At 50.9% G+C, this 26,203-nt stretch overlaps 1 protein-coding gene across 1 annotated transcript in view; it reads right to left on the bottom strand.

The window, feature by feature from the left end:
- Nucleotides 1-26,203, bottom strand: part of ASTN2 (astrotactin 2) — a 316,378-nt gene that overhangs the window by 126,177 nt on the left and 163,998 nt on the right. The window contains exons 11-13 of the mRNA XM_079324231.1: nucleotides 21,967-22,117; nucleotides 9,918-10,084; nucleotides 7,752-7,940 (exon numbers count right to left, since the gene is read on the bottom strand). Coding sequence (XP_079180357.1) covers nucleotides 7,752-7,940; nucleotides 9,918-10,084; nucleotides 21,967-22,117 — 507 coding nt within the window. The remainder of the gene's footprint in view (nucleotides 1-7,751; nucleotides 7,941-9,917; nucleotides 10,085-21,966; nucleotides 22,118-26,203) is intronic.

The following is a 26,203-nucleotide window of genomic DNA, read 5'->3' as shown; positions in this document are numbered from 1 at the left end:
GGTCACAATTTACTGGCTCCAACCCTCCTGTCTCACTCTCCCCTTGCTTTCAGCTGAACATAACCTGTATTTTCATGTGTCCTGAGTGGGTACAGAGCTCCCACGGCCCAGGAGCAGCTGCAGCTCTTGTGAGATGAGGAATGAAGAAGCAGCAATTCCTCTCTGCAAGGCTATAAAGCCAATAAGGGCCCCCTGGGATGAAAGGTACTCCATAAATCTGAGCTGTTATTATAAAACCAATCTCCACCACATCTCTTAATAATGCAGATTTACTGTGCAGTAACACCATTATAATTAATATCATAAAAGTCAGAGATGGGAAAGGCCAGCAGGCCAGTGAGGCCATCCCATGGACTGCTCCTCACACCACAGGGAAAGGGGAATATTCCTGGGTGCCACAGGAGCTGGGACAGTAAAGGCAGGCTTTGCAGTGCTGGGCACCATGAAGGGAGCAGTGACAAGCAGGGGTGGCACATGGACCACCAAACCCAGGAGGGGAGCAGAGCCCAGCTCTTGCTTCTGCAAGTACCCAGTGCCAAGCTCTCATCCCTCCTCTCCTGTCCATACAATCATGGATTATTTAGGTTGGAGAAGATCTTTAAGACAACTGAGTCAAACCATTAATGCAGCACTACCAAGGCCACCACTAAACCATGTCCCCAGGTGTAACATCCACCACTTTTTGAATCCCTCCAAGGATAATTTCACCACTGACCTGAGCAGTCTGTGCCAGGGTTTGACACCACTTTTAGAAGAAATTTTTCAAATATCCAGTATAAACACCACCTGGGGCAGCCTAAGGCTTTTCCATTTTGTCCTATTGCTCGTCATCCTGGAGAGGAGACCAACCTCTCCATGTGTCCTCTTGAACCTGCTTTTCTGCAGCTAAACACCCCCAGCTTCCTCAGCTGCTCCTCATGTGCTGTGCTCCAGAGCCTTCCCCAGTTCCATTCCCTTCTCTGGACACACTTCAGCACCTCAATGTTCTTCTTTTTGTGAGGGGCTCAGAATTGACCTCAGGATTTGAGGTGTCCTTCACCAGTACAGAGGACAATCACTGCCCTGGTCCTGCTGACCACACTATTGCTGCTACAAGCCAAGATGCCACTTGTGGGTCACCTGGGCACACTGCTGGCCTCTCTCCCAAATCCTTATGGCTGTCACCATCAACTTTTCACAAGGTGGGCTCAGAAGACCTCAGGGAATCCCCTGACAACTGGGTGGGACTGAGTGGACTGAGCATGGCAGGCTCCTTGCAGGAAGAACCCACGTCCCACCTTCCCAAAGATGAGCATTCCCCCAGACCCTGCACCTCCCATCCCACATGGAGCTTCCAGAGCCATACACACACAGAGCTCAGCAGCATTCCCAAACTCAGATCCCCCTGCCCAGGGACCAGCACTGCTCCTCACTGCCTCCCAACCCAGCAAACACACAGACCAAGCCCCAAGGCACTCTCCCATCTCCCTCCTGTCCTCTGTGCTGCAGCTGCACACCCTGGCACTGCTGCCCATGCTCGTGGGCCTGGCAGCAGGCAGGACACAGCTCCTGGCTGGCACAGCCCCAGCAGTGCTGCTCTGTGTGTGCTGAGGGATCAGCTGTGGGAATGCAAATCTGCGCTTCCCCCGCCGCAGCAGCCGCTAACAAGATAATGAATATTTTCATCAGCTGCAGAGAACACAAACATCTGTGCAGGCTGGGGCTGGGGGAGTGGGGAGCAGGGGTGTGGGGGGAGGAACAGATCCCTGGCTTCCCTCACTGCAGGGGCAGCTGCTCCACTGCCAGAGAAAGGAAAGTTCTGGTCCCTGAGCCAGGAAAAGCTCAGGGATGACATTCCACCAGCTCCACTGGTCTCTGACAGCAGTGCCTTGCTGGTGTCTATAGGTGCCTTCACCCCCTGCCATGGCAGGGACACCTTTCACTATCCCAGGCTGTTCCAAGCCCTGTCCAGCCTGGTCTTGGACACTTCCAGGGATCCAGGGACAACCACAGCTTCTCTGGGCACCCTGTGCCAGCCCTGCTCACCCCCCAATTGAGTAACTTCCTCCTCATCTATAGCTCACAATCATGGATGTACAATTGGTTTTGGGCTCTTGCTGCAGGGGCAGCTTCCACTGTGGCCATCCCTCTTCCTGCTCCTCCCTGGGCTGAGGCACATGCTGGGAGCAGTGGGGTTCTCACAGGCAATGACCAAACAGCAGAGACTGACTCTGTGAGGTTATCCTGTACCTGCACACACAGGAATGAAATGGGGCAGCTCAGAGTTGCATCCAGAGCTGGGATGGGGCAGCAGCAGCAGGAGGTGGCTGTGATGGCCATGTCTATGTTCACCAAGGATGTGGTGGCCCATTTCCTAAATCCTACCTGCACCTGGTGAAGAGCCACTCTGAGAACCTCTAGTACTTGAACAATCTCTGTTACAAAGCATCTCTTCCACCCTGGACCCTGCATTGTCTGACACTACACCTGCTTTTGCTTTTGTAGAATGAAAAAAGGTCCCAACCTCATGCAGAAGCACATGGCTGCAGACTGGGCAACACCAGCTCAAAGCCACATAATGTCACCCTTTTTGGTGGAATGAGAACTTGGAAATGGAATGGAATGCAACAGTGACCTAACTGATGGAATTCTGTGCTAACTGCATTAGTCATTTATACACTGGATTGGAATAAACCTCACTGCTGAACCTGGCCAGTGAAGATGTGCTCAAAATACAGTGTGTGTCTGTGGGCTCTGAAATACCCCATACATCCCATCTCTACAGAGTTCCTAAAAACACCTTAGCTGCTCAGGACCATGGCATGAGATGTTAGCCTGGCTTGGAAAGACATCATTGCTTCCAACTAGTGTGTCTGAGGCTTCAAAGTTGTGAACAGGTAATAGAACTGCAGCAACAAACAATAAAAAGATGAATGAAATGGAAGGCAGCCACTGGAAAAGAGATCCATCCATTATCCTGGCCTGAAGGGTAATAGGTAAACAAGGCACTGGTGCAGGGGCTGATGCTGGGCTCACCAGCACAGGAATAATAAACAGCACAATTATAACTCCTGTGCTTGGAGGTTTCAAAGAGAGGCAGAAAAATAGGGGGGAATGGTGTTAATTTAACCACTACAGCCATGTTGCTGAGGGGGAAGCAGGATGTCCCTGCCAGGGCTGGCCTGTGAGCTCCAGGTCAGGGAGCAAAGCCAGATGTGATGCTGCACCCAGCTGAGCCCCCATCCCAGTCTCTGGCAGCACCACGGCTGGGAGGGCACCAGGTGAACAATGGGGGGTTGGAGATGTTTCCAAAACAGCCCTGCCAGGGATGGCACCGAGCTGCCAGCTCACCCTGCTACCACTGTGCTGGCTTATTAAGGGATGAGAAGCATCGAGGGGAAGAAGAGACAGATTTAAAATTAACTGTCCAAACTCTCCATCAATATTATGACAATTCCACGCATCAAGTCAGTGATCTGACAGCATGAAGGGAGCTGTGTGGAGGCAGAGCCTGCTGGAAGCAGTTGGAGCAGTGCCCATCCCTCTCTGCAGCACCCCTGACACCTCAGGCACCTCAGCACCACCTCCAACCTGCTCCCTTCCCTTCCCAAGGCTGAAAGAAGCAGCAGCCCTGTTTCATAAGTGGCAAAGCTTCCTCCAGGGAGTGAGTGGCAGAGGGCAGGGTGATGCCAATTTGCAGGAAGGTGCTCAGCACAGCCTGGCAGCCCTGGATCCTCCAAAGCCATCCTGCTTGGCTGTGGAGAAGGGAAACCACCTGGTGCTTGGCAGGGAGGGTGCACCAACATAAATGCTGTCCCTGCCTCCAAACCAAACCATTCTGGCTCCTTATCTGCCCTCAAGACCTTGAAACTCCCTGGACTCACTGCATCTCTGCTGGGAGGAATCAAATAGGGGCTGTGTGGGTGTTCCTGTGTCCTGGAGCAAGAGCCAGGATGAGAGGCAGAGGTAGGGATGGGAAGGGACCCTGGTAAGGGCACACAGCTGATCCCATGCATTGCCCTGACATCCTGTTTGCCATGCAGCAATAATCCAGCAAATAAAGCTGGCTCCACGGGCAGTATTTTGGGATTTCTCCATATTAATGGCATAAAAGCAACAGTCTGAAACTGCAAACAGCTTTTAAACAAAAATATCTATTCCCTCATGGCAAAGAGACAGCACAAAAAACAGATAAAGAATGAACAAACAACCCATTTGGAAAATAATTCCTCAGTGATTTGGGAACGGCACAGAGTTCAGGCTCTGCCCCACCGTGAGGCAACAGGGGGAAAATCACTCTAATCCAGTCTTTAGTGAGCTGCATCCATTGCTGAGCCTCCCAGCTAGACCAGGAGGTGTGACTGGAATAGATCAGCTCCAATCCCATCTACTTGTTAACCTCATTTTGCCAACGGGAACAACCTTTTTTAAGGAAAGGAGAGGGGTGCCCAGAAGAACCCAGCTCTGAATGTGCTTTTGGCTCAGCAGTGGAATGACCAAGAGAGGCTTCTGGTGAGTGATGGAACATCCCTCTTCACCCCCCTCCCAAAGTGCCCATGAGGGATTGCACAGGACAAGCAGTGGAGGAGTGTTTTGATTTAAATCCTTGCAGTAATGCAGCAGTGATGCCATGGTGCACTCTGAGCAGCAGCATTGATGCTGGCCTGTCCAACAGAGCAGTGCAGCCCCCCAACCTCCACAGAAGGCATTAGTGCTTATTAAGCCACCTCTGGACAGAAGCTGCCCACAGAGCTCCTTACTCGTGGTGGCTGGAGCAGAGCTGCAGGGATGCTGTAGTGCTCACTGGCCTCAGCACCCAGTATCTGCTTCCTCCACCCATGCCCTGGGTGTTACCATCTCAGTCACACAGCTGTTTTATCTTTGGATAAATGCCTGAGCCCCTTGGATAAAATGGCATACATTAAAGGGCAAACACAAAATCTGAAGCAGCACTGACTGCAACCACTGGTCTGAGATCTCCCAGGCTGTGCTGCATCTCCACACCCATCTGTGCTCTGCATCCTGGAGGTACCCATGGTCCATCCCCAGCCTTTCCAGCTGGTCAGATACCATAAAGCCATCATTGCTACACCTGACACCTCCCACTGATGTGCTGAGCATGGCCAGGGGGGTGCCAAGAGGATAAACCAGGCTCTACTCAATGATGCCCAGCAATGGGACCAGAAAGAGGCAATGGGCAGAAACTGCTGCCCAGGAAGTTCCATCTGAACCTGAGAAAGAACTTCTCACTGTCCAGTGACCAAGCACTGGAACAGATTGCCCAGAGACAGTGTGGAGTCTGCCTCACTGGATTATTCAAGAACTGTCTGGATGCAATTCTGTGCCATGTGCTCCAATTGGACCAGATGACCCAAAGTGGTTTCTTCTAACCTGGCCTATTCTGCAGCCACCAGAAGAGCAGAAACTCAAATTAATCAGTGCTGCAGCCCCATAGGTGGCAAAGAGACCCCCCTGACCCCCGGGGGATGGAGATTCTGCAGTAACTGATAAGTGTTGCTCAGGCCAGGGTGTGTGAGGCAGCTTTTCCCAGCACAAAGGCTCCCTCCCAGCCCCATGCTGACATGCCTGGCAGATTGAGAATATCCTATTTATTAAAGACACTGAAGATGTGGCGACATGGGAAGCAGACACCATTCAAAAGATTGTCACATCTGCATAGCTAAAGGATCCCAGCAGTCATAAATCCCTCTAAAATACTCAGCCCCTTGTTCTGATAGCAGGTTCTTGCTCCTGCTTCGCAGAAACAGGCTTTTAATCCCTAGTATTAGGCAGTTTCCTGCTATGTTTCAAATGCACCAAATTAAGGGCTTCTCTAACAGCTGGTGTCTTAATGCTCAGAGAGGTTCTTGAATATCTATGAAAATCAGAGGCAAATTACATCTTTTAGTTAATAATTTCTTCTCCATTAACCTCCTTCTCTCCCCTTGTTAAGAGATGATGCAATGGTGCTTGTGCACCACAACCCGTGACACCCCTGGCAGCCTGGCCACGGGGGAGGACACAGGAACTGAGCCCTTCTCATCACTGCCTGCTGCTTTTGGAGCCTACACTCAGATGGGAAAAGGGCAGCTGTGCTGACCTGGCAGGCTGCTGGGAGCATTTCTGGAGCAGGATGTGCTGCCTCCCTCCAGGCTGCCAGCTCTGCAGCCTGAACCACGTGGGCAGCTTTCTGCAGGCAGCTCCTGCTTCAGACCTTGTTTCTCCTGCCCTCACTGCTGGCACACCTGGGACTAAAGAGACTGAAACCCCTGTGTGTGACAGCAGGCTGTACAAAGAACTTGGCTGTCACAGATCCTCACTGGGAAAAGCTTCTCCCACTGCACACCCAGCCAGAATGGCAGGAGTGGTGTCAGCCTTGAGAAGGACTAACAGCCCTTTTTTAACCACAAAACCTGTCAGGCAGAGCCCCAGGGAGTGATTTTTGGCCCCTGGAAGATGCCATCCCAACACCTCAGGTGTTTTATTCCAAGGGCAACCCTGGTAGGAACTGGTCCAGGTCCAGCTCAGAACTGCCCAAACCTGCCATCCTCAGGGTGCCCTCAGAGGGGAAGACTTGAACAAGCCACGTGCCCCAGGATAAACCAGTCCCACAGACAATCCCTGTGTGCTTTTCAGATGGAATTCAGCCCTGAGAACAGGGGATACATTTGCTACCTGGAATCAACAAAGCATCCCTTAGCTGCAGCAGCTCGTGGAAAACTTCATCTCTGCAGCCCTGGCTCTGCTCTGATGGACCCACTGACAATATAACATGAGGGAGAGAAAGCAAAGAGGAGTCTACTGGGAAAATTGCCTTTGTGTCCTGTCAATTCTCACTTCCAGCAAAAGCTGTAGCTCTGCTGGCTCCAAGCACTCTGCTGGCTGTGGCTTTCCCAGCACCTCTGTGCTGATGGAGCTTGTATTGCCTCTGTCATCAAGAGACAGAAAGCCAGAGCTCAGCTTGAATCCAGAGCCAGGGAAGTTTGTATCAGCTGGGCAAAAACACCTGGAAAACTCTGTGGGCAGCAGGGATGAGGACCCACTCATCATTTTAGCTCCAGCTAAAATCAAAGGCAGCAATGGGGTCTTGGGTGCCTGAACAGGAAAGAAACAGGTGCTGGGCAGGGAGGAGCTGTGCCTGGGTGGGATGTGGGCTGGATCCACTCCTGACTCTCATTAGTGCTGCTACTTCAAAACTCACAGAGCCACCTTGGCTTACACCTGATAAAACACAGCTGCACTCAGAATACCTGAAAAAAAGTACAAAATAACTCACTTGCCAGCCCTGAATTCAGCAAGCTCTCCTCTGTGAGCCCTGCAAGGTGAAGGCATTTACCTTCAGCTCATTTACATTATTTATTATTCTATATCCACAGCTCCTCCCAGTGCTGTAATGGGGGCACTGAATAAAACCAGCTGGCACAGGCTGAAAACACAGCAAAGGAAATGCTCTTTCTTATGACACACTACCAAATTACTTGTTGCAGGGTATCATGGAGATGGAAGACATCAGTGTTCAGAAAGAGATAAGGCAACATTTCTGAGAAAGGCCCAGGGAGCTCAGATGGATGTGTCTCATCTGACAAGACACACGAGGGTCCTGAGCTGCTGCCAGAGGAAGGATGAGCAGGTAGCAAAGCCATGGATGCTTTTTGTCCTCTTGCTCTCTTCCCCTCAGGAGCAAATCAGAAATGCTGGCCCTGTCCCACTGGACCTTGCTCCCATCTCACCACCCTGGTATTCCCAAAAGCAGGAGCAGAACCAGGCCATACCTGAAAGTCATCTGGAACACCTGCCCCTGGTTGACGTGCTGGCTCCTGTTGTTATAGCCGTGCAGCATCTCCCCAAAAAGGGTGTCATTGAACTTGGCCTCTGACTTCAGGCACTTGGGGCCCTCACAGATGTCAGACAGCATCAGGCAGGACTTCCCATCTGGGGCCAGCTTGTACTCCTCCACACACCTGTGGGGCACCACAGCCAGGTGAGATGAGCCAGGCACAGAGCAGCCCACCCCACGAGCCTCTGCTGGGCACCACCAGCACCTGTTTGGACACCTGAAGGGTCACAGAGCCCAAATCCTCTGCCCTGGCTGGCTGGGTGACCAGTGAGTGGGGCTTGGCTCCCAGCTGCCCTCCCTCCTGTAGCAGTGAGGTTGGGTGGGGCATGAGGCACCCTGGCCTGAGGGATGGTGTCCTTGTCCATGGCAGGGGTGGAATAAGGAGCTTTCAGGTCCCTTCCAACCTAAACCATTCCATCATTCCATGCTGTCTTGCCTGGAGCTGCCCCTGTGCTGGGGAGCAGAGCTGAGCCCACTGTGCTGCTCAGGTACAAACATTCCCCAGCCCACAGCAAAGCAAAATCAAGCTCCTGCCCCTTCTTCCAGCTAGAAATGCCCTCCTGTGAGGAAACAGCTCCAGCCTGGCTGCTCCTCTGCTCCTTGATCCCACTTCCCAGGCTATTCTGGGTAAGATTCACATGTTCATCTTCAACTGATAGGAAGGGAAACTGAGGCAGCAGCAGGGATGTGATTTAACTACAGACACTGGAGACCTCAGTGGGATCTTTTGTAAATGTGCCATCCTGCCTCTCCTCTTCTTCCACCAGTTATTTCCTCAGCTCCAACCTTACTGGGAAACCTCTGTTCCCTCCTTTCTCCTTCCTCCCCATTGCCCCAGTGTTGTAACACCAACCCCACCTCAACCCAGGCTTGCTTCCCTCTCACCTTCCTCTACTGCATTTTACTGCAAGCACAACTCCCACCTGTCTGTCACACTTTTCCTTGCCTGTTCCCAAAGCACAGCTTGGCCTTGAAAAGAGATTATGAAAAAAAAAAAAAAAAAAAAAAAAAAAAAAAAGGAAAAAAAAAAAAAGAAAAGGAAAGAGTCTCTGTCCTTAGGCAAGCAAGGCTGAAATGATGCAAATTCATGTGGGTGTGTGTGGAGACCATGGAATGTCCCAAGATTTTCTAGAGCCTCCCCACAAAGGATGCTGGTGCCCATATGAATTTCTACACAGAGCAGAAAACGTGCTCTGTTTTTGTGACTCAGTCACTTGGAGCTCTTAACAATAATAAAAAAGGGTAGTGGGGAAAAAAAGCCAAACAACAAACAAGAAAAAAAATGAGATAAATATAGGAGAAGCTGGCACAATCAGAGCTCCCTGGGCTGCTCTTCCCAGGAAGCAGCAGCACTAGAGCTGTGTGAGGTCCTTGCTGCACCTGCAGGGATTGGGACTTGATGGATGCTCCTCGGAGTTACTGCTAGGAACTCACTCCCCTTCTTGCTTGTGGGCATTTTCTTTCCAAAAGGGCTTTTATTGTTCTTCTCCATCCTAATCTGTCACACTGGGATGTGGAGGAGGGTCCTGTGTGTGCCTGGGAGTGTGAAGCAGCCATGGGGCTGGGGCAGGCAATGGATGGCTGCAGCTGTGCAGCATAAAGCCAGATAATCACTGAGCTCCTTTTAGAGCACACTGCAACCAGGGAGATTTTCCTGAGAGAAAATGCTAAATTGTGTAGGATTATAAGATACTGGCCAAAATCAGGGATGAGACTCTATTTTTAAGGGAGGCACAGGGGAGGGGAAAAAAAAAAAGTAAATTTTAAAAGCAGTATTTTTTAAACAAATCCTACACCTTCCCCTCCAACACACAATGTACAATTTTTGGGTCCCTTCACAGTGAGTCACAGATCAAACTGTACTGTCACACAGTGGGGGAGAGAAGGAAGGTGCATCTGCTCACACTGCTCCTCACACTTTCCTGAGGAAAACCAGGTGCTTCTATTCCCTGCTGGAGCTCAGCTCCATCCACAGCCTTTTCCTTGGACACTCAGCTGCAGGCTGGGTCGGGATGGGTGGCACTGGAGGTGACAGGGATGGAGATGAGGAAGGGGTTGCTCGTTGAGGAGCCTTTGGGGGGCCTGACTAGAGGGGACTCACCCACAGAACATGAAGATGGTGCTGGAGGAGGGGTCGTGGGGCAGGGGGAGGCTCTGCTGCAGGCACAGCTGCTCACAGCCGCCGTTGAAGCCGTCGGAGCAGTCGATGCCTTTGGAGAAGTCGTAGCAGCCAGTGCCATCCTTCATGGGCCTCAGGTCCTCGGGGCACTGCAGGGAGAGGACACGTGGAAATGTCACCTCTGTGCCCTCCCATCCCATCCCATCCCATGCTGCTGAATTCCTTGTCCATCTGAAGGAGAGGAGTTTGTCCTGAGTGATGGGTGGGGGAGTCCTGCTTCACCTCACACCCTTGGGGAAGGGGCAAGGGCCTGGTACAAGGATTTGGTCTCCTCCTTCTCCCTCCCTCTGCAAGATGCTGAAATCCTTGGGGCAGAAAAACTACACAAAAATAAAGCCTCAAGCCAGCGTGAGGCAAAAATGTCACAACCTTCTGTGTTTGCTTCTTGTTCCTCCAAAATGCAGAAAAATCCAGTGCAGCCCAGAAATAAACTGTACCTGGGACCAGCCCAGAGAACCATCTCAGTGCTTGGGAATGACCTAGAAACCCATCTCAACCCATGATGCCAGTCAGGTCAGCAAGCACGGCCTTGACATCATCTCCAAAAGGATCAGTGAGCAGAACCAGCCCATGGCAGAAGCAGGACTGGGCCAGCCAGGATGGCAGCTCAGGCTCATCAGTTTTCCACAGCTGAAGGAACCATGGCTCTAATTTCTAATTCCAGCTCCCCAGCCTGTTTTCCTTGCCCCAAAAGACAAAAGCCAGCAGGCAGCAAATGCCATCAATAGATTGTCACCTAGATTAAAGCACACTTCCACTTTTGTTATTTATCCCTTTTCACCAAACAGACACGCACACAAATGACAACAAAAAGGCCAGTCCTTGAAAAAATAAATAAATCTTGTCTGGGAGCAGCTCCCAATTAAAAATGCATTATGGAATTTCCTGAAGATGAGTTAGACGGGAGACAGCGCAGGTAGTGATGAAGGCAGGTTATAAACGGCCTCTGTCAAGCAGAAGAAAGGTTATAAAACCACTATACTTCGTGCTTCAAAAAGAAAATCAATTTTCCATGTGAGCAAAATGCTGTACATATTAATAAAAGTTCAGGAGACCCTGGACCTGGCACTCACTGGCACGGGCAGGGTCCTACTGGGAGATGGGCTGCTGAGCCTTGCTCATGCTTGGTTACTTACAAAGCAAACAGGGACAGCAGAAAAGGGCTTTAGGGGGTCCTGGTCCACCCTGAGCCATCACAGAATCCTAGAATGTTTGGGTTGGAAGGGACCTTAAAGCCCAGCCAGTGCCACCCCCTGCCATGGCAGGGACACCTTCCACTGTCCCAGGTGCTCCAGCCCCAGTGTCCAGCCTGGCCTTGGGCACTGCCAGGAATTCAAGGACAGCCAGAGCTGCTCTGTTCCAGGGCCTTCCCACCCTCAAATGGAAAAAATTCATTCTAACATGTAATCTAAACCTCTCTCTCCACTTCCTAGAAACCCTGTGCCACTTCCCTACAGCAGCAGCATCAAAACTGTTTCTGCCCTGCCTGCAGCAACTGGGATGTGTGATCTCTGAGCCAGTTGTCCCTCAGATCCCTCACTGGCTCCTGTGCCCTCAGCTCTGAAGGCTGCAAATCTCACCACCATGCTTGGGGACACTGGGTAAGGAGAGAAGGGAAGGCACAAGGTTTTTCCATCCAAAGGGTCTTGGCAGCAAAGGGCTCTGGAATGGGATGCTGTCCATCCTTGCAGAGTAGGCAGGATCCCAAAGACACAGCTCTGGAATTAGCAGCAGGAAGCAGCAGCAGACTTGGGAGCAGGAGGTTTTCCAGATGCATATACAGAATAATGAAGGAGGACAGGACACTGAGAACAATCTGTGCTTTTCACCACCCTGGAGCTGCCTGGGAAACAGCAGCAGGATGAGAGTGTGAATCTGCAGATAGAGCTCTTATCTGCCGTGCTGTCCTCCTTGCCTGCCAGCCCTGCTGCAGGAGCAGAGCTGTGCAAATTGGCAGAGAGGATCTCCCTGGAGGACAGGGGAGGGCTGGCTGCAAACAGCATCTCCTTCACAGCACCTGCCTCTGCTGCACCCACAGGGACAGGGGACAGGGCTCTGCTCATGGTCCCTCTAGAGATCCTGAGGGATCTCCAGGGTGCTGAAGGCAGCAGGAGCTACAGGACCACAGGATCAGCCACGGCTTTTTGGTGCTGTCACTTGGAATTCTTGCCTTGTCACAGATCCATGTGCTGAGCTCAGCACCTTCTCCAGCCCTCAGAGGAAGAGGATGGTTCTTTCCCAGTGACTGGGTTAGTGGGTCAGCAAAGCCCTCCCTCCCTTCATCCTCCTCTGCTTGAGGCCACCCTTGGGATATTCCTCCAGTTTTGGCTCTTAACCACCACAAAACGTGCTTCCTTTCAGTTCATAATTATGCATCCTAATACTCATTAATTAGAGCAGGCAAATAGCTCAGCACAGCACTTGCAATAGAAAGCACTCCTGTCTCTCCACATCCATTCCCTGCTCAGAGCAGAGCTGGCTCTCCAGTCAGCTGCTCTGCTGCAGCACAGACTGAAAAATTTAGGAGCCAACATGAAAACACAGGATGTGTCCCTGCTCAGGAGAGCCAGGGGAATCAGCAAACTTGGCAATTAGCACTGGCCAGGCAACACCAGCCTCCTCATGGAGGATTCTGCAGGAATGAATAGGTGGATGAAGCAATTACTGAGCACAACAAATCACAGTATGATTTGGATTGGAGCAGACCTTAAAAATCAGCTCAACTCCCCTGACATGGACAGGGATGCCTCCCCAGGCTCCCCTGTCCAACCTGGCCTTGGATAGTTCCTGGAGCAGCCACAGCTTCTCTGGGCTTATAAATCTTTGTAACACACCTCCCTGCCCCTGCAACAGAGGATTTCCCATTGGGATGTCCCACCAAATCAGAGTGAGGGGAAAACTGAAGTCCATTTGAGTGCAACTGTGTTCTTGCCCACAGGAGTCAAAAATGACCATGGAAAAAGCCATTTGGTGCTAATCCTGACCCCCTGATGGATCACCTTGGGCTTCTGGATGGGCTTGGAAAGCCAGCTCTCACTCTGTGTTCACTGGACTTTCATAAAGGAGCAGATTTGTTCTCGCTGACATTGATTTGCCTGGCTTGGGCAGCAGAGAACCAATAATTACGGTGAGTTTTAATCAATGTCCCATCAATTCAGGTGCAGTTCAATTTGTGATCTGCCTTGGCAGTGACACAGGATGGGGGGCTCTGTTGGAAAATGATTACAAAATCAATAAGCAGCTCGGTCAATAACTCTGTCTGGGTGAGCAGGGGTGGCACGTCCCACCCTGGAGGGAGGAAAGCTGGTGCCCCAGCAGGTCCTGGTCAAACACCTCTGCACACCCCTCATCCACACAAGGCATGGATTTATTTACCATGGAAGCAAAGGGATCCCACACACTGGTACCCAGCAATTCAAAATGAAAAGCTGTTTGTGGTTCACCACGTTAGACTCACATTGCATACACTCACTTCCAATTCCCATCCTTTATCCATGGATCTGACCAGGAGATACAGCTCAGAGCATGGAAAAGGATCTGGAGCTTAATCCATGCTCTGGAGAGGAAAAGGAGACGTAGGGGGAGACTCCAGCTCGTGTTCTGCTCAGAATCCAAGGAGAAGCTGTTACCATACAAATATAATTCCATGCTCTTGCAAATCCACTCCATCTATGCAGAAGTGAACTGATTTCTCTGTGCCGACAGACAAGCCTGAAAATTGCCCTTGGCACTGGAAAAGAAAACTTTCTTTTCTTGTTGTGTGTTAGCACTGATAACACAGGTCCTGAAGGCTAAACATGACCCTCAGCTCCAAGCTCTGACCCTGCTGCTGCCCAGGGCTCTGAGGAGAAGAAACCACCAGCAGCTCCACACGGTTTGGCTGCTGGCACAGTTGGACACCAGCCCATCCCCTCTGATCCCAGAGCACACAGGTCCTTATTTCTGTGATTGCAGTCAGCAGCTGAATTTTGAGTACACACAGGGAATGGATGTGCTGAATAGGAAGTGCTATTTTTATCTGTTGTTTTGTGAAACAGGCTTTATTTTTTGCTTTTAAATGACATCCCCAAGGTGACATGGAGTGGCAGATTTGGCAGAGCCTGCTGCCCCATGGCCACAGCCACCCCTGGGAATACACCAGATCCAGCCTCACTGATCCACAGGGGCTGTGGTTTGGGACAAAGTGGGATGCCTGTGCCACTGCTCTCACCCCAGCACTGTGTGTGGCACCTGTGGCCCCCTGCCACCAGGGCTGGGCTCCTCTGCCCATCACCACCAGCAGCATCCCCAGCACATCCAGAGTGACCACAATGGGAGGAGTTTTCCTGGATCACCTTCAAGGGAAAGAACACAAGCACACAACAGAACCTGTGAGAGGCTGTGCCTTAGGAAGATAAATACCTGGACAAGTCCCTGCTCATGTAAAGTAAAAAAGGAGCCTTTGCTCACTTTCTTGTTTGCAAAGCTCATTAGCAGCAAGATGGGTGAGGGGTCACTGGAAGGCAAATCATTCCTGACACGGAACCCCCAGATGGGAGCACATCCACTCTCTCCATCTGAGCTGCCTGAGCTGCTCAGCTCAGCTCCTCTCCTCCGTTATTAAGTTAAAAAAAAAAAAAGCAGAATACTTAATAAAGTGTTTCTGTGGAGAGTAAACTGCCCTTTTTGTTATTCCACTCTGTTTTCTCAACAACAGCAGCCTTCTAGTCAGAGATTTCTGTGTCTGGAGGTGATGCTGTGGCTACAGACGAGTCTGAATCCCCCAGCTCCTAAAACCACAGAGGGAAGCTGCCACCACACCCTGCTCCCAGAGCTGCTCAGGTACCATTCCCATGCGTGGATGCCTCCAGAAGTGAGAGCCAGGACCCCAGGCTGCATCCCTGGCACTGCTGGTCTGAGGCAGCACTATCAGCTGGTGGCTCAGTGACACAGAGCACTGAGGAGCATTTCCAAAGGCCCTAATGACCCCCCATTGTGCCCAGGCATCCTCTCTCCTCACCAAGGAACCTCCTCAGCATGAGACAAAAACATTAATCTGAGGCACTGCTGAGGTACAAGCAAGTGCCAGCATTCTAATGAGCTCCCATCCATACACTGGCATGTATTTATTTGCTTCTTGGAGCTCAGAAATGATACAAATGCAGTAAACCCCTCTGTGTCCATATATATATATATTTGGACAATTCTAGTTTATTCTGCCTTTGTTTTCGTGACCCAAACGGCCCCTGGTGAGCAAAATTCCTCAGCAGCAGCAGGACAGAGTCTGGCTGTATGCAGCTCAGTCTCTGCATGTGAGATTTATCCTTCCTCTCCCAATATTTTGGGAAAAGAGGGCCAAAATGCTGGTTGTTAAAGGGCTCCCCAGAGCCTCCTCAGGGCAGGGATGTGCTCACCAACCCCAGCTGTGGCAGAGCCCTTCCTGACACCCTGCTGAGGGGGGAACATCCCTCCCAGAGGGGAACATTACAACTGTTTTCTGAAATAACAGTCATTATCTTCCCACTCTTCCCCCCCGTCCCTCCTATTCTCCTGCTTCCTTTTCCCTTTAAAGATCATCAATCATTATTTTAGCCCTAGAAAATCAAACCCATCTGTCTTGCAGGCTTCTGAGAACATGCTGCTTGTGCTTCTCAGCCTGGTCCCTCTGTGAAAGTGGGATGGGGGATCCATGGAGGAGATGAGGCAGCATCTCCTCCCCTCTGGCCACCACTCCAGTGAGCCCTCTCAGGCAAGACACTCTGTGCACATCTGCACCTCAGTTCCAAGAGGCTGGATTTGTTTCAAGCAGCTCATGGGATGCCTTGCACACAGAAAGAAGTGTTGCTGGAGCAAGGAAATCTGCTTCCCTTCCTGAAGTCACCAGCAGCCCATTTTGGGGAGTGGTATCTCCTGCCTGTCAGGGCATTTTCAGTCACAGCACAAGCTGGCACCTCCAAAAACCTTTGGGAAAACAGAAATTCAGCCCCTGCCCCACCTGAGTCACCTGTCAGGGTGCAGCCCAGCCACAACAACACACAGCAAATCCTGTATCCCAAATCAATCCCAAAGCCCTGAGCCAGCTGTGACCACAGCACAGCAAGCATCCCAGTCTGGTGAGGAGCAGAGGGGCACCAGCCAAGCCCTCAAGGAACAGCTCTGAAAAAGCCACTAATGGAGAAAACAGAGCTTTTATCATCCAAAGCACTCCTTCCCTGTGCAGGCAGAGACCTCCAGCTCACCTTGGTGCTTCCTGAGCTATTCCAGTTGCTTTTAAACCAGCTGCCCTTTGCCCACGAGGTGCAAACCCCCTCTGAAAGCAAAGACAGGTGGGTGTTCACTCCCACCCACCACCAACACTGACCAAACAGCCTTTACCACCCTTTCCTTCTCAAACCCCATTTTCAGCACAGGTTTAATGAGATAAAATCCAAACTCACAGGTTCCTTGGAGGGGGGCTTCTGCTCCAAACCTCAATGTGCAAAAGGAGTCAGCTCCTGCTCCAGGGAGCCAGCAAGATTTAAAGGGGTTAGGAGAGACTGGTTTCCTCATCTCCCTCCCTGGGTGTGTGCATCTCTCCCATAATTAGCTAGGTGCCTCTCAAGGCAGGGATGGGTAAGTTTTTATTTTTCAATGAACAATTGACTGTCAGAAAAATGCAGATTTGATGAAGCTTAAGTGCTTTGTGGGATTCCATCAATTACATCTCAAAACTCATTGGGAAATTAGGAGAGCATTTAATTTTGACAAGGTTGAAATGTTTTGGTTTCCATCACCTAATTTTGTTTTTATTTCAGGCTGTACACTGGGATAATGCAATATAAAACAAAGCTCCAGATGATAATGGTGGAATGAAACATTTCCTTCTCCTTGAAAGGAAATGTTTTGAAGTATTTTGGAATTTTCATGTATGCAAGGCATTTCTGCTCAGCATTTTGGCTTGAGCTGAAGCTCCCAAACACCCCACTTCCCCCCAGGAAAAAAAAAAAAAAAAGTTCTCAGCATCACCCTCATAATTTCAAAGCATTTCTTCATGGTCTCTAAGCTACCTCTGATGACTTGTGCTGGAAGGAGGAGAAGGAAGCAGTGGCCACTGCCCTGCTCCTCCATTTCTAATCCCATTTCTCCCCAAAATGGTTACACTCCTAAATTAAGCCATTTCTCTGCCACACTCTGCAGCACTGAGGAACAGCCCATCATTCTGAGGTAGGAGAGAGCAAGGGAAGGATTAGCCCCAAACAAGCTGTGCTAAGGTTTATATGCCTGTGTGCACCATGCCAAATTTCTCTTCCTTCTGTGCCTAAAGAGGCTGGGACCAGCACCATACCAATGTCACCACAGGCCACAGCTTCATTAAGTGACTGCCTGGTAGATGATCCCCCTCCTGCATCCTGCTGAGCCAGACAAATTCCCTCCTTTGTGATGGGCTGACCCCACGCCACAGGGAGGAACAGCTCAGATCATCCTTGTAGGCAAACTGCACTTTAATCTTGCTCAGACCAGAAATAAATCTCTGCCAGAGGGACCTGAGCCAGTGAGGGTGAGCAGGATTTCAGGTCTGTACAGAACAGGCTGGGCAGCCTGTCCCAGCTCTTGCCAACACCTCTCCCAAGGGGGGATGGCTCCTTCCACATCCACCTGCAACATCCTTGGCTCTGCAGCACTCCAGTGTGCCCCAAAAAACTGACTCACCAACACCTGCAGGCACACAGATCTGCAGAACCACACCAGCAGTCAGACATCTCACACCTTAAACAAACCAGGGGCTAATTCTGATCCTCCCTGGCCCAGGAGCTGGAGCTGCCCTCCTCACCCCAGCCAGGCAGCTCATGCCTCTGCTCCTCCAGGTGTTCCTCACAGCAAGGAGACCCCATCCTGGGAGGAACCATGGGGCTCAGACACCTGCACCTGCTGCTGCCTCCTCCTGCAGTGATGCTGAGGATGTTTAACTTGCACTGGAAGAGAACAGAGCATCCCCTTGCCCAGCTCATGTGCTAAGACCAAGGCTCCCATTCCTCTGGGAAAAAAAAAAAAAATCCCTCTTATTTTTCAATAATGTTGCAATTCTGCTTTTCTGTGCTCGAAAATGCACCTGGTCATGGGGCAGTACATGGAAGAACCAATCCCTTCTCCTCAGGTGAGGACTGGCACCAGGGAGTGAAGCTAATCTAAGAGACAGCTGGGGAAACCTGAATTTAAGCCATGATGCAGGTGTTTCCTTCAGTCTCTCAGGGCCAATTCACAGGTTTTCATCTCAAATTATAAATTACCAACACATGAGGGTTAAGCATTTTCCCTCCTTCAGCATCCTCCCTCCAGGCTGTGCAGCTACCACAGTGCTAGTATAAAAAAAAAAAAAAAAATCAGCAATATTTCCTCTATAGGATGTAGTCTGAATTATTCCTCTAGCACCCTTTCTCCTGGTTTGCTGTGATCCCTGCAAGATGGTACAAAACACACATTGGACTCAATGTGCAGAGTCACCAGATTCAGAGAAATTCCCTGGGATTTTGTTTTCTTGGGAAATTCCCACAGCTTGACCAGGTCCATCAGCAGTTTTAGAGTGCAACAAGAAAAAGCAGCATGCAAGGATGTTTTTTAGAGCTTGGGGGCTCTTGGGTTATGTCAGGGCTCAAACACAAGGCTCTAGTTAGCAATACCAAGGTCTTGGCAAGGTTGCAGCTGATAATTCTTAAAATTACTTGAATTAAAAAAAGGCCTCCGATAAGAAAAGAACTACAGAAACCCTTTATGCACTCATGCCATCTGCTGGGTGCACATAAAACTAACAGAAAACCACAAGATGAGGGGGGGAAAGGGATCCCATGGGAAGTGGAAGTTCCCACCTTCCCCACAAGGCAGGTGGGAACCCTGCTGGAGAGGCTTTAGGGTCTTCAGGTGATGCCTAAAAAGAGGATTTTAACTGAGCAAAGCAACACCTTTCTTCTCCATTATCAGCCCAAGGAGACTCAGCCACACTCCAGCACCAGCTGCAAGGACTCCACCCTCACCTTTTTAGCCAAAACCTTTTAAGGCCAAACAATTAGGTAATGGCAGAGCCTACAGTGCTAAAAACCCGGAGATAAATGCATCCCAGTCCTTGCAGAATTACTGGAAGCCGTATTAAGGGTATGAGGAACTGGTAACAGATGATGATTATATATAAAAGGAATAAGAAATCTCTGAGATTTGTGCTGCTCCCTGGTTGAGCTGCTCGGCTCCAGCTCTGTGGTGTATTAATTGCTTACAAGCCTACATGTATATTTTATGCTCAGTACCTGCCTGGAACATTTGTTGGATTTAGCCTTGATTGATGAACCACTGATTATATACTTCTGTGGTCCTCAGCAAATTAATAAACTGTTGACTGGTAGAGATTAACAACATGTCATGATTTGTGAATCTGTGTCCAGAGTAAAGCTGGAGCAAACCTAGTGCTAAAATTAGTAGGCAAATGCTCCCTGAACTCTATAAAAAGGGGATAGCTTAATTAAATTACATCCCGATATTGCCCATAGCACTTACCAAATTGGCAAATTGAGTTCACAGCAGTTCAGCTTCAAAACTAACTGACATCCCTGAAAATCTGCAGCACATGACCCCATCCCTTCTTCCCCTGGAAGCCCAGTTCACACCCAGCAGGCTCCATGAGCAGGAGTGGAATGAGGAGGGGCAAAGAAAGCACCAGAATGTCTCAAGCCCAGCCTGTGTGAGCTGTGAGATTCCCCCCAGCCCCTCTGCCCCCACTCAGCACCATGAGCAGCAGCCAGGGCTGGGGGTTGTTGCCAGCCCATCCATCAGGATTTCCCTGCACAAAGGCCATGGAGCAGGGGCAGAAACACGGGGACAGTTCCTTCCACTTCTCATACCCCTCCTTTGCCAACAACAGGTTGGAGAATAAAACATTGCACAGGCTGGGAGAGCTGGGGAGCAGCATGGGCTGGTGTCAGCCCAAAGGCCAGCAGGGAGACAAGGGCTGGGCTGGGATGTCCCCACACTCCCCCTGGGCAGCTCAGCTCTGCTGTCCTCAGGCTGGGACTGGGGAGCTTCACCCCAAGACTGGGAGCTGTAGAGAGGGACAGAGCAGCCTCATGCTCCTGCAGTGGGGAGAAAAAGGGGTGAAGAGCAGAGTGGGGAGAGACTGTCTCCTGTTCCCATGGGATGCAGGGCCCCAGGAGCCTGGTGTGATGTGTAGGATGGGGGTTCCTGTGGTCCCCAAGTGTCACCATGGGATGCAGGGCCCCAGGAGCCTGGTGTGATGTGTAGGGTGGGGGTTCCTGTGGTCCCCAAAGCTCTCAGGAAGGGATGCCCTCCAGGAGAATGCTCCTGCTGCTCCTCCCTTCTCCCCTCACCTTACATTCTCTTTACACACAGCCTCAGTCAGGCTTTACAGAAGCTTTACCCCAAGTGACACGGTTTTCCTTTTCTGCCTTTCCACATGCCAGCACTAGGTCTGTACTTTATTGACAATTTCTATCTTAATATATCCTGACTTTAAAAAGAGGCATCGCTTCCCAGAGGCATGAGGTGATAAGAGCCCTGATTGCTTCTGACAGTGCCTGGCAAGCACGTTGGCATTCAGAGCAAAATAAATAAAAAAGGGGGAAAACACCCTAAAAAGACTAGAAAGACAGTGCTCCCTGGAAAAGGGGACAGAAAAGAACGGCAATGGGAATAGAGAGGAGGAAGGGGAGAGGAGCAGCGAGGGGGAGGTGGCACCAGGCGTTGCTGTGACACATCAGACTGTCATTCTAAATGGCCTTAACAAGCAACCTGAGAGGAGGATAATGAAAACGCCTCCCCCTCGGGACAGCACGGCTCCAGCCTGACCTTTCCCAGCTGCCGTGTACAAACATCTTCAATAAATAAAGAGACACTTATCTCCTGTCTCTGCTGAGATGGAGGGGTGTGGCAGGGGCCGTGCCTGCAGTGGGATGAGGGGGTGCAGGGGTTTAGAGCAGGGAATGGGGGGCTGAGGGGATGACAGCTCTGGACCCCCTTGGTCCAGGCAGGGGCTTCAACAACAGACAAGAAGGGATGCTCCAGGTTTGCCTCACTTCCCAAGGCTCTGCCCTGTGTCTCTGCACATAATTCTGGATTCACACAGGCTCCTCACGCAGGGGAGGGATGACTTTGATGTCAAGGTGAGATGGGTTAGAGCTGGGCGAGGTCTGAGCTCTGCTGCTCCCATCTGGAAGCACAGCAAAACCCCTCAGGGCATCAGTGCCTGGGAACAGCTCCATGGAACCGGGCTGGACAGCTCTGGGGACCCTGCCCACCAGGGGGTCAGGACAGGAGCACCTATAACCCTTCTAGGATTCCATGATTCAGAGCCTCTGCCCAAAACCAATGCTCTAGGGTCTAGATCTGGACTCTGCAAAAGCTGGGACTCAGCAGATTGTTTGGCAAGGCATCAGCACGCTCAGAAACAAATCAAGGCTGAGGGTGTCAGAGATGCCCAGAGGTGGATAGGCTGGGGGATGCTTCATCTTTCTTCTCACAAAGCAGGAGAAAAGGTGAGGCAGCTTTCCACCCTGCTTCCTGACAAGCAGGAAAATGACCACCAGCCTCAAGCACTTTGTTTCTTTTGCTCATCTGAGCACTAGGGCTGCTTTCCTGGAGTCCTTAAGGCATTTGTGATTTGCTGTGAAGTCCCCAGGACTGGGGGAAGTCCAGCTTCAGTACACACAAGCCCTTGGCCATAGGATGCAGGAACAGGTCACAACTCCCTCTGGCTTGTCCCCAAACCAGAGACCCCACAGCTCCAGCACATACCCTAAAGCCCCAGCACTCATCCCACAGCCCCAGCACTCACCCCACAGTTACAGCACATACCCCACAGCCCCAGCACATACCCTACAGCCCCAGTACCTACCCTACAGCTCCAGCACCTACCCCACAGCTCCAGCACATATCCTACAGCTCCAGCACTGACCCCAGAACCCCAGCACTGACCCCAGAGCCCCAGCAGCCACCCCAGAGCCCCAGCACTCACCACACAGCCCGTGGAGTCCACCCTGCGGTCCGAAACACACTTGAAGTTGCGGCTGCAGCCGCCGTTGTTGCGGGAGCAGTCCCGCACCGGCCCGAAGGACGACAGCAAGTCATTGATGGTTTCGAAGTAGGTGGACAGCATCGCTTCTTCCCTTGGAGAGAAAAGGCACTGTTAGGGCTGGCAGGGAGCTGGCAGAGCATGGCAGGGCATGGGAATCCACAGAGAGTGCTCTGGTAAAACTGCTACATCCTGATTAGCGATCCTGAGCCAAAGGAAGCTTCTCAAGGAAATGAGGGGTTTGTGATTATGGCATACAATGAATTTGCTGCATAACTCTGGCATCCTTCACAGAATCAACCACTCATGGGGTTTCAAAGATGCTATCCACCAGTTTTATGCAAATTAGCAACTAGGAGATGCTTTATCAGTAGCCTGGAGCTGGGTGTGAATCTAACCTAGCACTAGACCACAGCAAATCCAAAGCCATAAAACTCTTCCTGAATGTTTCACAGTGGGGCCAAGCCTCTCCAAGCATCCACATCCCATCCATCACCATCACCCACATCCACCCTGGGGACACTGCCAGAGCTGGAAGGACACATAAACTTGGCTTCATGCTTGCTGGGATGTGGATGTGGAGCAGGTAATGCAGGGATGGGTGCAGGCACAGCTCTGCTGCTCTGCTCCAGCCCATGATGGGCAAAGCCCCAGGCATTGCTGTGCTGTGACACCCCTCAAGCAAGAAGCACAAGCACCCAGGAGTAATCCCAAGGCCATGTGAAGCCAAGGGAAGCTCCCAGCCCTGCCTCTCAGAGCTGCACACGCAGCAGATTTTGCCCGTGACAAAGCATTCAGGCACTTTGCCTTCTGCTGGGTTCCTGCAAAAGGAACACAGATGCTTGTCAAGAGTCTTAAGCATCTCCAAGATATTTTTTTTTATCTTCAAAATACAGTTTATACGCTAACCAATACCCACAACCCATCCTGGGCAACAGAACCCATCACCCTCTTACTGGCAGGAGAGAGACAAAGTGATCAGAGAGAGAAAGGCCACAGAACAAGTCACTGATAGTGACAGACATGACCTCCATAGGTTGTTTATTAGATCTTTACACACAGGAGGCTGCAATTTAACCCTGAACCCTCTGACCTCCCAGTGCTGGGAGTCACAGCATGGTTTATTCTCCTTGAGCCTCTCACCAGCACCATGACCCAGCGTTAGTGCTCCTTTTTGGGAAGTTTAAAGTGAAACCAGCCTGGTGGCAATGAAACAGCAGTACAGGAATATTCAGCAGCCCTGGAGGGCAGGGCAGTGCTGCCTGGAAGCAGCCCTGCATTCTCTATCAGCAGAGGGCCCCTGAGCTCACACACTGTCACACACAGCCCTGCCAACACCGAGCGCTCGAGGAAACCATGAGTCAGGCATTAAAAAAGAATAGAATGCAACTGGCACCAAAATGAGGAGATTTTAAAAATAAATCAATTGCTGTGTTGTTTTGGGTTTTGGTTGGTTGTTTTTTGTGTGTGTGTTTTTTTGGTTTTTTGGTTTTTTTTGTTTTTTTTTTTCCAAATATTTTCCTCCCCTGAATTTGCTTTAGTGTATAACCAAGCTTTTTCCCTGCAAACTCAAGGGCTGGAAACTCCTGAGACCAACCCCAAATAAAGCCTTTTTCAGTACTGACATCGTGATTTTTTAGATTCTGGATTTCAAGGGAATTACAGGATTCCAAAAGTTGGGACTTTAAACAATGAAAACACCATTAAAAGCAGTGAGAAATAGTAAATCTATTTCTATGGCACATCCCCATGGGCTGGGGCAGCTCTGTGATCACTGTGGTGCCCCACATAGCAAATTCATGTCTGTGCTGCCCTCTCTCACCCCAATTAATGCTTCCCAATTAACTTTGCACTTGTAGCAATCAAGCTTCTGATATTCTCCCTTTCTTGGCCCACCTCCTAGATTTTCCAGCATATTTGGATATGAATCTCCCTCTGTCCTTTCTTGGTCATGTTTCAAATATCTTTAGAGGCCGTTTTCTATCAGCACTCTGTTCCCACCAGGGTCTGCAGCTCCTCTGAAATGAGGCAGTGAGAAAGGCAGGATATATTAGATCAGGGCACATATTCCTGCTGGAGAGGTGGAGGGGGGTAGGAAGGGGATATTATTTACTAACTAAAACCACTGTTTATTAACACAGGGAGAATTATTTTTAAAAAGCCAAACCCAACAAACCGTGACAGCTCCTCTACCACCCACCCCAAAAGCTCAGCCCCATCTGGTCCTTCCAGGGGGTTTCTCATGGTGGGTGGACAGCAAGGAGAACCATGATCCCATCCTCCCTCCTGGCTTTTCCACTGAGCCACCAAACAACCCACATCCCTGGAAGGAGAAGGTGAGGAGCTACAGCTGCTTTGGGTGGTGGAAAGGAGATTCTGGGGCAGGCTCCTTACATGGGATTGCTCCAGGGAGAGGGAACTCTGGCAGGAGACATCAGCTCATCCCACATGGCACCAGGCTGGGGCTGGCAAGGGCAGCTTGTCATGCTTTAATTAAAACTTGGAGGCACACCCCCACCTCCTGCCCTCGGGAGGGCTGAAGATGGGAATGGAAAACTCTCTCTCCAAAGCCTGGCATAATGGATGACCCCTGGCAAAGCCCAGGAAGGGCTGGTGAGCTGGAATGAGCCATTAAGTGTATTAAAATATTAACCTGGGTGGGAGGCTGGGCAGCAGAGCTGCAGGGAAGTGCTCAAGTGTCACCTGTGAGAGGAGCAGGGTGAGGGCTGACACTCAGCAGGATCAGTTCTGTGTTGGCCATCGTTCCAGCAGAGGAGCTTCCCTTCAGCACAGAGCCCTGACAGGGCACAGCAGCTCACGAGAGGCTGGAGTGCTGCTCAGAGCCAGCTGGGAGCAAACTCCACTTCCATCTGCCTCTGGAGGGGCTGCAGGAGCCCCTGGCACTGCCAGCTCAGCTGACTGAATTTGGGGAGTGAAGAGCAGTCATTAATTACCCACCTTCTGCAGTGACACAGAGCAGACACACAGCTCTGGTTTCCACCCTCACAGCTCTGCCCATGACCCTGCCTGTCCTTCCCTGCCCACTGTCTGGGGCTCCTGCTCTCACATTCCAGAGCCAGCCCTGCAGAGAGCACAGGGACACTTGAGAAGCAAAGGCAGCATCTGGCCACCACTGCAGGGAGCCCACTGGGGACAGCCATCCCCACCATCAGTGCCAGATTAGACCAGCCCTGACAGATGAATCACTTTCCCTGCAGTAAGAAGCTGCCTGCAAAAGAGCAGCTCTTGTTCTCCATCTCTCCGTGGTGGATTTCAGTGACTGAGCCCCAGATCTGTTCTGACAGGGCAGGATGGAGAAGGACAGGCTCTGTGTCCTGAGTACATCAGACAGCCCAGGGGAGCTGCTGGTGGCCCTGGCTGGACCCAGGTGCCAAAAGCCCAGGGAGCAGGCAGGGCTCAGCACCTGGTGCACTGGGAGGATGGGGCAATCCATCACTGATCAAAGCCAGGTGTGCCAAAAAGGGTATTTTGGAGAGAGTGACCTAATTTCTGGTGCCAGATCCACTCCACTGAACATCTATGAACACACACACTTTAACTCTCCAGCCCTCCCAAAGACACTTGCTGACACTCAAATGATATAGTTATAAATGAAACACACTCCCCTCCCTGCCAGGAACCTCTGAACACACCCAGCATCAGTAAAACCCAATTTTCTATCAATATCTCATGGCACAAGTGTCCAGTGTGGTGCAGCAGAGCAGGGCTCCCCTCCTGACTCTGCTCCCATGGTGCAGACCATGGCACCCATCCTCCCACCACCTGCACTCCCTGGATTCCCTCAGAAACACTTTTCTCCACCCTCCCCCTTTGTTCCAGGTCTCATTAATGAAGCAGATTCACTGACAAATACTGCTGGGGGTTATTTATTCATGAAATACCAACACCAAGCAATTCTCAAAGCACTCATCCCAGAATAAGCTCCAGAGCTTTGCAGTGGCTCTTCTCTCCAGCTCATCCTGAAGGGGATTAGTGGGTGTTATCCAACTCTGCTGCCCCTTTTTATTGCCTGCTAATGGTTAAAGACTTCAGTGCCTTACAAAGTTCACCATCAATGAGAAAAATAAAGAAAAGAAATCTGGAGACTAAGCCAGTGCCATCTGCTCCCTGAGCTGGGTTTGGAGAGGGATCAGGGTGGGAACTTGAGGTTCAGGAGTTC

This window comes from Erithacus rubecula (genome assembly GCF_903797595.1).
Source record: "Erithacus rubecula genome assembly, chromosome: 21".
NCBI classification, from domain to species: Eukaryota; Metazoa; Chordata; class Aves; order Passeriformes; family Muscicapidae; genus Erithacus; species Erithacus rubecula.
Note: the sequence above shows the minus strand (reverse complement) of the source record. Positions and strands in the feature narration are given on the sequence as shown.